The sequence below is a fragment of the Colossoma macropomum genome, unplaced genomic scaffold (genome assembly GCF_904425465.1).
Source record: "Colossoma macropomum unplaced genomic scaffold, Colossoma_macropomum, whole genome shotgun sequence".
Taxonomy (NCBI): domain Eukaryota; kingdom Metazoa; phylum Chordata; class Actinopteri; order Characiformes; family Serrasalmidae; genus Colossoma; species Colossoma macropomum.
The window spans coordinates 35925456-35938028 of record NW_023494785.1 but is presented as its reverse complement, the minus strand read 5'-3'; the positions used below and the strand labels follow the sequence as shown (position 1 = coordinate 35938028).

The following is a 12573-nucleotide window of genomic DNA, read 5'->3' as shown; positions in this document are numbered from 1 at the left end:
ATTGTAGGCATTTAATTTTTCGGCTTAAGCATCACTTTAAATTAGTCATATCTATTCCTCCCAGAAGAACCATGAAGCCTAAGAGCTGATTTTTATATTTTGTGCCTTCTGAGATTCTCTCTGGCCAAGTTGGCACAGAGCTGAGCTCACAGGCGGGCAGCGCTGAAATGGGCATCACGTTAACGGCTGCTGGCACGTTGCCCTACTCTATAATGAATTGGCAGCGGATCCAACAGCACTTTTAACAGCTGAGCCCAATTTAGAGTGAGTGCAGCTTGGAACGTATCCTATCCTGAAATCTCTCTCTCTAACTCACACACATACACACACCACACACACACACACTAAATAAGCTTTTAGTTCTCCAAGTAAATAGTCTTCCCAGTAAACAGACACATTGATGTATGAGTTTCGAATCTTCACACAGTTTCTTTTAACACACACAGAAGTGACTGGGGTAAAGATCAGGTCTTGCTGTCTGTGAGGATTAAGCAGTGGCCTGCTTAGCACAATATATTCGAAAGAAAGGCAACACAACTGATGGCTCTGCTGCTTTAACCCCTTAAACTGCAAAGTCTGAAGATTAATAACTAAATAAGCCTGTATAGTTGCAGTTGTTAGGCCAAAAATCATATTAAAAACTGTCCCCTTACATCAACTCTGGCCAAGTAGGGGTGGGCAGTGTGATGAAATTTATTGTTGTTGTGATGAATTACTTTATGGTTTTTTAACAGTATAAAAAGAAGATATTTATTGTTTTACCTTTTGATATTCATTATTTTTCATAAATATATGCTCATTCTGAAATTGATTCCTGCAACACATTCCAAAAAAAAATCATCATGGGCAGTTTAAGACTAGAAACATTGTTAAATGTTCCAAAAACATCTTTTACGGATGATACAATCATGCTTGGGTATAAAATGAGCATCCAGAAAAGGACTCATCCTTTAAGAGCGAGGATTGGCTGAGGCTTGCAGCTTTTCCAAAAATGGGCCAGTGGTTTAAGAACAATGGGCCTCATTCATCAAACATTCTAAAAATGAAATGTCTTCGATGCTATGGCAGGGACTCTAGGCATTACACCATCTACAGTTGATAACATTATTAAAGATTCAGAGAATCCAGAGAAACCTCTGTGCATAAAGGGCAAGGCTAAAACCCATAATTGAATGCCTGTGACATTCAGTGCCTCAGATGGCACTGCATAAAAAATTTGCATGCTTCACTAATAAATATAACCATATGGGCTCTGGAATACTTCGGAAACCCATTGTTAGTAAAAACTGTTCGTCGCTCCATCTACAAATGCAAGTTAAGACTGTACTGTGCATAGTGGTTGCAATATATCAACAACATCCTGAAACGCCACCTAATTCTCTGGGCTGAAGCTCATTTGAGATAGACTGACACAAAGTGGAAATGTGTGCTGGGGTCTGACATGTCAACCTTTCAGATTGTTATTGGAAATAAAGGATGTTGTGTTCTTTGTGCAAAAGAAGAAAATGACTGTTCCAGTTGTTAGCAGTGTGAAGTTCAAAAGCCAGCATTCGTCATGGTATAGGGGTGGCTAACTTGCACGTTTGTGAAGGCAGCATTAATTCTGAGGGGTAAGAGAGTGCAGGTGCTGGACTGGCCTGCCCGTTGACAACATGTGCCGCATGATTAAGCGCAATACACAGTATTGAAGACCCCAGACTGTAGCATTATATCCATCAAGCAAGAAGGGAGGAAATTCCACATTCACTATTACAACAGCTTGTGTCCTCAGTTCTCAAACAATTACTGAATGTTGTTTAAAGCAAAAGTAATGTCACACAGTGGTTAATATGTCTCTGTCCCAACTTTTTTGGAACATGTTGCAAGTGACTGCAAACATGTGCATTTGTGACCTTGCGCTTGTGTGGGTTCATGGCTGTTTGTTCTCTCTGAATGACATGCACAGATTGACCTGCGTGCTAATAGTTCCCCCCTTGTGCAAACTGCTATATGTGCACGAGCGAGTGAGTTCCAAATCCACGTCCTTTATGTATTTAAAAAAATATAAAAAAGGTATATTAAAGAAAATATAAAAACCATCAGAATACTTAAGATGTATGGAAAATCCTTATTATTTAATATTAAAGTTTACTTTAAGGAATTTAAAGTAGATGATCACCAATTTGTGCAAGTGTGTATTGTTGTAGCATATGCATTTCTATATTTTCTTTTCATGTAAAACACAAAGATGGTTAAATTCTACTATGTTATTTTGAGCGATTACCCAGATTGTGATTTGTAAGTAGGGCGAAAGAACACAAGCCTATTATGTTTCCCAGTGGCTCACGACTATGATAACGGCGCAGAGGGATTATAGACTCTGTGGGATAATTAGAATGTAATCTAGCTTAATCTGGTAATTTGATGTTGCATGCTGTGTTTAGGGCATATGTGAGTTTGACTACTAATCTCTGCCTGGCTAGCCTGATGGCAGTATACTGTTACCACACCTGTCTGAAAACATCTTTTTACAGTAGTAATAGGTCCAGTGTGATAATGTGGTCTCCATTCACAGGTAAACAGACCAGACTCTGCTCTTAAAACACAGCTTGAACAGAGTCTGGATGAAAATGTGCATCTCCAGGAACAACTGAACCGGAAGAAGACGGATCTTGATCAAACACATACTGAGTAAGACACACACACTTGTTTTTATACAATGTGAGGACATGGGTTAATATTATGTCCTATACAGTACATACTGTGAAAAGTTCAGACTTTTTCAGCATGTTTGGCAATACATATATCCAGCCATCATTTAAACAATGTTGATGAATAAAGGTGATATAATTTGACAGGTGACACTTAGAATTAACATTTCTATCATCTTTATATTATTGAAATCAACAGAAATCCAAGTACCCCCCCCCCTTCAAATATATATATATATATATATATCTTTACTTCAAATGTGTCAAGTTGAAATCAGGTTTAATAAGATATCCAAAATATTTGTTTACCATGTAATACCTAGGCAAGGATCAGGACTTCTGGAACAGTGTGCTATAGACAGTCAAAGAAAGAGTAGTTTGGCCACAGCACCAGAAGCCATGTTTGGTTTAAAAAAGAACCTTATACCAACTGTAAAGCATGGTGGTGGAAGTTTTATTGTTTGGGGCTGCATTGCTGCCTCAGTTCCTAGTCGACTTGCAGCCATAAAATCTACTCTGAATTCTTTTTTAGAGAATGTAAGCCCATCTGTAAATTTTAGAGGATGTGAGCATTTCATGAGGTACACTTACTTCTTCACGTGACTATATACATATGTATAATCAATGTGGGGAGAAAAAAAACATGCTTCTCCTACATTCTTAACTTGTAATGGAAGTTTTTTTGACCATTGATTTTGGTCTGCCATTGTGACATGTTAACATTATGCAAAGAGTAATATGTAAGTACTTATGTAAAATAAAATGCCCCAATATTGGATATTTTTATGTCTATAAATACTATGGATACATCCCATATATGTTATATATATCTGCAAGTAACTATATGACAAAACAGACACACACACACATTTACATGCTGTGTATTCATGATTAACATCTGTATAATGTAATCTGTGTCTGTGTGTGTGTGTGTGTGTGTGTGTGTGTTGCCCTCTCAGGCTGACTCAGCTGCGAATGGACAGAGAGAACGCAGAATCTCGGGTCAGACAGCTGGAGGATCAGCTGGCGGGGCTGCAGGATGAGCTGAGGAGAGAGACGCACAACAGAGCACAGAATGACACTATAGAAGCAGTACGTACACACAGTTATAAACCCACTTACATTGTTTGCATATGTTCCGTAATATTTAACATGAATACTTTTAACATGTACACACTGGACAGAGAAAATGCACTACAGTCCGAAAGTCTGGAATCAGTTGTTTAATAACATAATAATATTTTGCAGATAAATGTATAAAATTATTTAAGAAAGATATGATTAAACAGAGCGCTAGAATATCAATAATTAAGTTATAATAAAATAACACCCAGAAGGAAATCATAAAAAAATGATATCCAAATACAAGTTTTAATTCAGTTCACTTTCAAAATGGTTTAACTATAAAATTTATGTCTAGAATGTAATCATGATAAAATTAACATTCAGAATGAAGTTATAATTTTTAAAAAATCCAGAATCAAGTTATAGTAAAGTTAATACTCAGAACTAGGTTATAATAAAATGAATATCCGGAATGAAGTTACAGGAAAATTAATATTCTGAATGAACTAAAATGAATGATTTTCATTTCGCAATGTTGCAATATTTGTAGGAGTTGCTGGCCCTGCGTACTGAGCTGGCCGAAGCAGCGGCGCTGCATCAGAAGCAGGAGGACACTCTGAGACAGAGGGAGCGAGAGCTGACCGCTCTGAAAGGTGCACTGAAGGAGGAGGTGTCCACCCATGACAGAGAGATGGAAACTCTCCGAGAGCAATACAGCCAGGACATGGAGAAACTGAGAGCCAGCATGGAGCAGGTTTCACAGGTATGTGCTCTGGAGTGGGTGGTAAACCGGTATAACAGGGAGTACCAGTACTACGTTGCATCATAATATGGATTTTACCATATTGTGGATACTGTGATGAGGCCAAAAACTGTAAACTACAAACAGCCCTGCACCCAAAAAAGGATTATACATGAACTCAATCAGCAGAAATAATTTTTAGAAACTCAAGAAGAGAGGATTTTAGGCCAGAAAAGGCAACTGCATCACTAAATGCCACATTCAGTATGCTCCTGCATTAAGCACTAGCTGTGTTTTCATTGACTTTCTGTGCAAAATGTAAAAATGAACATAAAAATGCATAAAAAGAACATAAAAAAAGTTTTCTGCCCAGCAGCTTATTTTCAAACCGATTTTTAGCAGTAAAAATACCTCTCATAATGAGGTAATTTCTAATTTTTCTCATTTTCTAAATTTTATTTATTTATTGGAACTATTAAGTGAGAGATCATGTTTCTCTGCCATATTGAGCTGTTTCCACTTTCCATTTCGAAAGGCTGTAGTCTTTTCTGGCATCTCTCTGAAAGAGCTGAAACATACCGCTCCTTTTAAAAACTCTCGTCTCTTCCTCCTTTTTCTCAGCACTTTTACACCTCAATATCGGGTTGTCAATCATCAATGCCCAGACCTACTTCTCAGTTCAGCTCTACCTCTCCAACCATGCCTTTGTAGTCCATTTATGCGTAAATGCATTATGGTTTCCATAATGTAGGTTTTCGCAACATTTCAAGTATTGACTAACAATTTACTTGCTAACATTCAAATGGAAAAAAGTTGTAATGGCTGAGTAAATGGTAATGTTCCTTGTATTTTACTGTATACCGCTCCGTACACTCTCTCACACTCACAACTTTCAGTCGCAGGCAACTATAGAAGCAGAGCGTCAGCGTGTGAACTCTACAGTGCGCTCCCTACAGCAGCAGCTTGAAGAATGTAAAGAGGAAGGAGACCACTGGAGAGGGCAGTTTCAGAGCACCAGAGAGGAGCTCCGCAACACCAAACAGGAGTGAGTAGTGTTGAGTTTTGTTTTTGTTTTTTTTCTAAAGAACTGTCAAATTTAAGCCTTTAAGGTTGATGTAAAAAAGTCTGTTTGTGTTATTTTATCTACTTTTTCCATTAATAATGTGATTTCGGAATGTTGTTGTGTTTGTTTGATGCGTATGCATAGTGATCCAGCAAAACTGAAACACATGAATAGTCACGCTTACTAGTCTGATATGTCACACATAAATCACGCTTACTGTTTTGAATTTCCAAATTCTGTTCTAAATGAAAAAGAGCAAAAGAAAACAGTGAAGTAAAGGAAAAGAATAGTAAAGGAAGCCTTGTGCATATTTATACAATGATAGAAAATGCAGTAGCACACACAAAGCTCTTACTCTGTGCAGCCAAGTTGATAAAGGTTTGACTATGTATTTTCCTTTTAATGCTTGCTATACATGTGTCTATCTACAAAACAAACATTATCATCTTTTAAGCATATATTCACTCCCTGGAAGTAGCATTTGGTACATTAACATGCATTATCTTTTTTTTTTTTACATTCTATACACTTGGCTGGTGCAGAAAGCAGCTGGTCCATCACAAACCTGAGTGAGATGCTCTCAGACTGCCTGAATGGAACCTGTAGTGTAGCTGTAGAAATATGAATGTAGAAATGTGAATGTAGAAATGTCATTATTGATTAATTGAAGGTATCTGAGTTGATTCATTTGTCTATTGTAAATGATTCAAATGAATCTTTTTGACGAGTACAAATGGATCACATTTTCATTATTAACCTTTTTGTTAACATTGGAATCACTTAGTACACAGATTGATTTTTCTCCAATTAAGAGATATCAAAGTATTATGATTCTAACATGTATTTCATATTGATGTCAGCATCCCCCAGTTTTAACAATATTCTGGATGAGCCCTCCAAATAATACATCTTTATATAGGCTAGCTTATAGATAATAGTTAGCTTTTTAATGTATCCACCAGCATTTAGTTACATTTTCAACAATAATAAAATGCTGCTCCATTCATCCACATAACAGTAGCAGTAATGCTGACCAGTCAGCAATCAGTAGCACTAATGCTGACCAGTCAGCACTCAGTAGCAGTAATGCTGACCGGTCAGCACTTAGTAGTAGTAATGCTACTCAGTTACTAATATAATTGATAATGACAGCCCTACTACTCTGACTGGAGGTGCACTCATTGGAAAATTTTTACAACTGGGATGGAGTTCAAACTGGATCTAATTCATAAACATTGATGGTTCTGTATTGTATTTTATTATTTTGTGTGTGTGAATTTTAGGCTTCTGCAGGCTCGACTAGAAAAAGAAGAGTTTGAAGAGGAGCTAAAGGAGCTCCAGGAGAAACTGAACACGATGAAACAGCAGATCCCCGACGTCAAACAAAGTCAAACGCTCAACCAGGTACTTACTAAGACACCCCAAATGAACATCTATCATTTAATTTAAAGGAAAACTCGTGTTTTTCAGCCTAATATCTGTCTGCCTGTATATATTATACCATCACTCACCACAGACAGTAACTTTGTTTCTTTTCTCTGTACTTAAAACAACAGAAAACCTGATAACTCTAAACTCGTTTATAATAGAAGTTATGGGGCAGTTGCTGAATCCCACATAACATGAACTACAACAATTAAACTCTAAAAACAGTAGCTGCAATGAGACTGATGTGAGAGAATGTCTTACCAAAGGTGTTTTTCCTGACTTTCAAACTGCAACGCAGTAAACAGAGTAGTTCCGGTTACTTTAAGGTTTTTAGGTATCCACAGCGATTAGGCAGGAGCTTGTGAAAACTTTGCCCACTATACTACTCTGGTAACTAGTTCCATGAATGAATTATGCGTACATTACTATGCAAAACTTTGGAATAACTGTTCAAAAATGTAGTTTTCAGCAGTTTAAAACCAATTTGATTGCGGTTAAATGTATGAAATAGTTCTAATAATAATACGTTAATCTAGTACAGCATCTATACTTCCCACATAAATAAAAATAATGCATGGGCACGCCTTTTTAACGCATGGGATCAAGATCCTAATGCGTGACCACGACTTAGTAAGGTGTGGAAATGAGATAATTAAGCAGTGGCCATACATTAGGATTTCATTCCCATGCCTCACAAAGTCAGGGCCACAACTTAATTATCTTATTCGCATTATTTTTATTTATTCAGATTGTCACCAGCGGTGCTCTGTATCTTTGAGATAATTAGTAGGACACGAGAAAGCTGTAAGGGTCCAGAATGAGAAACAAATATTATATGGAGAATTCAGTTAAAATTTAAATTAATATCCAGAACACCCTGCAGTTAAAAAATGTATGAAAATGAATGTAAATAGATAACTTTAATAACATTGTTCACCAAATTTTTGATTTTGATTAAAACGTCTGAATACACCTTTTGGCAATTCATTTATAATATTTAATGTATAATATTTAAATAATATTCAAATATGTATCATTCTGTATAACAAAATATTGATATGGCACATGATTCCAACTATTTGTATGCTAATGTAGCTTAATTTCTAAATACTTCAAACTGAAAGACTTTCTCAGACAGTTTTCCACAAAGATACATGTTTTACTAAAGTAAAAAAGTTTACTAACACAATTCTGCAATATATTTATTTTTGTTATATTTATTTATATTATGTTTTTTGTTGAATGTGTCACAGGAGCTGGAGCGTTGTCGTGCCAACCTGAAGCAAGCCCAAGCTGAGGTGGACAAACTGAAGGGGGATCTGGACAAGAAAACAATGGAGATTATTTCATTAAAGAGGACCAATCAGGAGCTGGATGCAGAGCAGAAATACGAGATTGATAGGTTAAAGGACCAATCACGGAAAGACAGAGAGGAGCTGACGAAAGTACATGAGAAGGCCAAGCAGGTGTGCTTTAATCAGTGTTGCTCTCGTCGCTAAATGACTGATTGAAATGCCCGTTGATGAAGCGAGCGATAGCCAGCTGAAAACCTTCATAATGATAGCAAAACAGTTTAAATTTGAGCTTATTTATAATGAAAAGCACCAAGGTAGTGATGTTGTATGATCACTTACCCACACTGGGTTTAATGCTACTTGCAGCCATCTTGTTTCAAAGGAAACCAAAGCTTTCAAAAATACTGGCTTTACTGCCCAATTTTTCTCCAGCATACAAGGCTATTAACATTGCCACTATGCTTTCTAATTGCAGTACATCTCACAGTGACATGGGAGTGCACTTACATATCTCAGTTTGTTAAATTCAGCATATAAGTAGAAACTGTATATAAATAATAAATAATATTTTATGTTTTATCTTGTGAACTTCATTTTTTTTGTATATATATGCTCCTTCCAAATATAATGCCTGCAGCATGTTCCAAAAAAGTTGGTGCAGAAGCATGTTTACCACTTTTTTTGCCATTCTTAAATTATATACAAGTCTTCAGCTGTGTATGGGGCCTTTGTTGTTGTATTTGCTGTTGTCATGTTGGAATAATCATGGGTGTCCCTGAAAAAGACGACATATAGAATGCAGAATATGTTGCTCAAAATAAGTTCAGTGTTAATTGTGCTTTCACAGATGCGCAGGTTACCCACTAATACCCCTCCTCCATACCATGACTTTTGAACTTTATGCTGATAACAATCTGGATGATCCTTTTCTTCTTTGGCCTGGAGAACAATGTCCATTATTTCCATAACCAACCAGACTGGTTCACTCCTTAGACCACAAAACACATTTCCACTGCGCATTAGTCCATTTTAGAAGAGCTTGAGCCCAGAGAAGTCAGCAGCGTTTCTGGATGCTGTTGACATGTGACTTCCACTGTACATAGTACAGTCTAAATTAGCATTTGTGAATGCAGCAGCGAACCCATGCAGTGATGTCCCTCACAGAAACATGCCCATTTTTAATGCAGCATCATCTGAGGGGTTGAAGGTCATGGGTGTTCAGTTGTGTTTTTTTTGGCTTTGCTCTTTATTTTTCCAGATTTACTGATGTTTCTTCTGATGATGTTATGCGCTGTACAGTATAAAATACTTAAAATCTTTGCAGTCCCTTACTGAAGAACGTTATTCTTAAACTGTTGGATTTTTTGCTGATGCTTTTTTGGCAAAGTGGCGAGCCTTAAGCCATCCTCACTCATAAAGGACTAGGCCTCTACTGCATGCACCCTTTATACCCAGCATGATTTCATCACCTGTTTATGATGTTTTTTGAGCATTTCACCATATTCCTAGTCTTAACTGTCCCTATTCCAACTTTTTTGAAATGTGTAACAGGCATCAGTTTCAGAATGAGCATACATTTACAAAAAATGATAAAGCTGATAAGATAAAACATTAAATATCTGGTGTTTGCGCTGCTTTCATTTAAGTACAGGTCAAAGTAGAATTATAAACACAGCTTCATTAACATCTCTTTGTACTCTGTTGCCCCCCGGTGGTAGCTGGCTGATCCTGCACTGGTGGAGTCTTTGCGTGGGGAACTGAATGCTGTGCGTGGGGAAGCAGAGAAGCTCCGTAATCAGCTGCTGTCGGTGGAGGAGGAGCTGCAGAACGAGAGAGACAGAGTGAACTCCTCGCAAACACACATACACACTCTCACACAAGAGCACAAGGAGGTGGAGGAGAACAACACACGCCTGAAGGAGAAAATAACGCGTCTGGAGGTGAGGGACTGCAGCTGTACCGAATAAGTAAATATCGCTGCTGTCAGAACGAAACCTCGTTCCAAAATTATAACTTTACAGGAGAAGGAAAAAACATACTTTACTTTTAATGTAAGTCAGTGGAACCAGACTTTTTTCCAAATAATTCTGGGCTATTTCCTTTGGTCCATTCATCATGAAATTTACACACAGTGTAAAGGGCAACAAGCACGTTCAGATTATGTCGAAAATTGAAAAATGATTCACAAAATTGACAAAAATGTTAGTGTTAGTGCTGAAACTTTTTTTTTCCCAGAATTTGTCCAAAAAATAAACATTGCCGGGGGGTTGGGGGTGGTGGTGGGAGAATGTGGTAGGGCAAAAGTTCTGCAACATTTTTGTATTTTATGTTTTACTTTATTCCAATATTTAAAACTCGGCAAATAAATAAAAATTGTGCATCAAAATTTGCAGAATTTACAGAAAACAGTCACAATTCATGGACCCACATTGTCGAGACCAAGTGCTTTTTTAGATCTTTGTGGCTATAAAACCCTTCACAAATGTTATAGACAAATACGATGATATAACGCTACAGTGAACAACGACACAGCAAGTAATGTAACTAACGTTAGCTAGAATGTGGGTTAGCAAACTGCCACTTAAGTTGCTGCTGTGAAGCTAAGCAGCTGCTATCACAAACATAAGCAAACAGGACAAAATGATATTGACCCATTGATTCTGTGAACCAGCAAAAATGGGTTAATGTTACTCACTTGTCCAGCAGGAGCAACCTATGTAGCTTAATTTTGGGCTTTTTGTGGGAACCAGTAAATCCAAGCAATCTTAATATCAGCAGAATATCAGCTATCAAACAGTACATCGGTCAGTCCATAACGCACTTGGAACGCAGCCAGTAACAGGTGTTCAACTCATCTGTCCATCTGTAGTCGCAGCTGCAGGAGCGGGTGAGTCAGAGTCTGGAGGCTGAGCAAGAGCTGCAGGAGGAGAGCAGGAGGCTGAGGCAGCAGCTGGACGAGGCCAAACGCCTTAACAGCAAACTCGGCCAGGAAAGAGATGAGCTGACCCGTGTCCTGGACGAGAGAGACAAAGAGAGGGAGACGCTCCGCAAGGAAAACTCGCAGCTGGATGAACAGAAGAGGCAACACGAGAGAACAGTCGACAAACTCAACAAAGAGGTGTGCACACGTTATCGCTTGAGTTTGGAATCAGTTATCATAATTTTAGTTTTTTATATAGAATAATAGCATACAATTTATATTAATATTCAAATTGTATTTAAATTTGAAATGTTAAGTTAACATATAATAATGATGAATAATATACTGCAATGATCTGTTTAGGTCATTTTTTATTTATATTAATATTTTTATATCTTAATTTGCATTAATAATTATTAATTCTATTTGAATAATTCTATTTTAACTTCATTCTCAATATGAATTTTATTCAAACTTAATACTGGTTGTTAACATTATTAGAATGTCTGCATTCTGATATTGATTTTATTAGAACTTCATTCTGGATGTTGCAGTCATTATAACATCATTCTGGGTTTTAAAATGTATTAGAACTTCATTTTCATCATTCAATTTTTCTGATCACACAAATCAACATTTGTAGAATATTGTTTAAGTAATTATATTAATATAATTTCATTCTCAATATTAGTTTTAATAGAAGTTCATTCTGGATTTGGACTTTATTAGAACTTCACTCTGTATATTAGTTTAATATGGCTTCATTCTGATAGTAATTTTATTTGAACCTCTTTATGGGTAATATTTTATTAGACATTCATTCTGATATTAATCTTATACTTTCATTCTTCGTAGCTTCTTATTAATTATGTGAAAGCTGTGAAGATGTACAATACTCACAGTCATTTACCTACAGCCTGATTGTTTTTTTTATTTTTGAAAACATAGACTGCACTTTTAGAACTGCAATGTCTCTCTCTCTCTCTCTCTCTCTCTCTCTCTCTCTCTCTCTCTCTCTCTCAGATCGAGCGGTTGTCGGCTGATTCGAGTCAGTCTGTGCAGCTGCTGCACTCTCAGCTGGACGAGCAGAAAGAGAAGTGGAGGAAAGAGCAGCATGACTTACAGAAAAGCAACAAAGAGAAAATCAGTGAGCTGGAGAAAGTCCACGTCACCCTTCGTTCTCTCCAGGAGGAGGTGAGTGGGGGTAGATCGTAGATCGGCCTATCCAGGCTCCGCCCACAAATGCGATTGTTATGGGTTAACTGTTGGTAGATTGGACAAGCTTTACAGAATATTCAACCAAAAATTCAATTCAACCTAAAGAGAAAGTGTATAACCTACATATTAGTTTGTTCTTTTTTGATGTCTGA

General features: G+C 37.1%; 1 protein-coding gene across 1 annotated transcript in view; it reads left to right on the top strand.

Moving 5' to 3' along the window:
- The window catches only part of LOC118823248 (cingulin), a 63286-nt gene that overhangs the window by 36416 nt on the left and 14297 nt on the right, over nt 1–12573 (top strand). Inside the window, exons 6-14 of the mRNA XM_036592710.1 lie at nt 2555–2670; nt 3650–3782; nt 4306–4518; nt 5394–5542; nt 6844–6964; nt 8242–8454; nt 10002–10223; nt 11153–11401; nt 12227–12397. Coding sequence (XP_036448603.1) covers nt 2555–2670; nt 3650–3782; nt 4306–4518; nt 5394–5542; nt 6844–6964; nt 8242–8454; nt 10002–10223; nt 11153–11401; nt 12227–12397 — 1587 coding nt within the window. The remainder of the gene's footprint in view (nt 1–2554; nt 2671–3649; nt 3783–4305; nt 4519–5393; nt 5543–6843; nt 6965–8241; nt 8455–10001; nt 10224–11152; nt 11402–12226; nt 12398–12573) is intronic.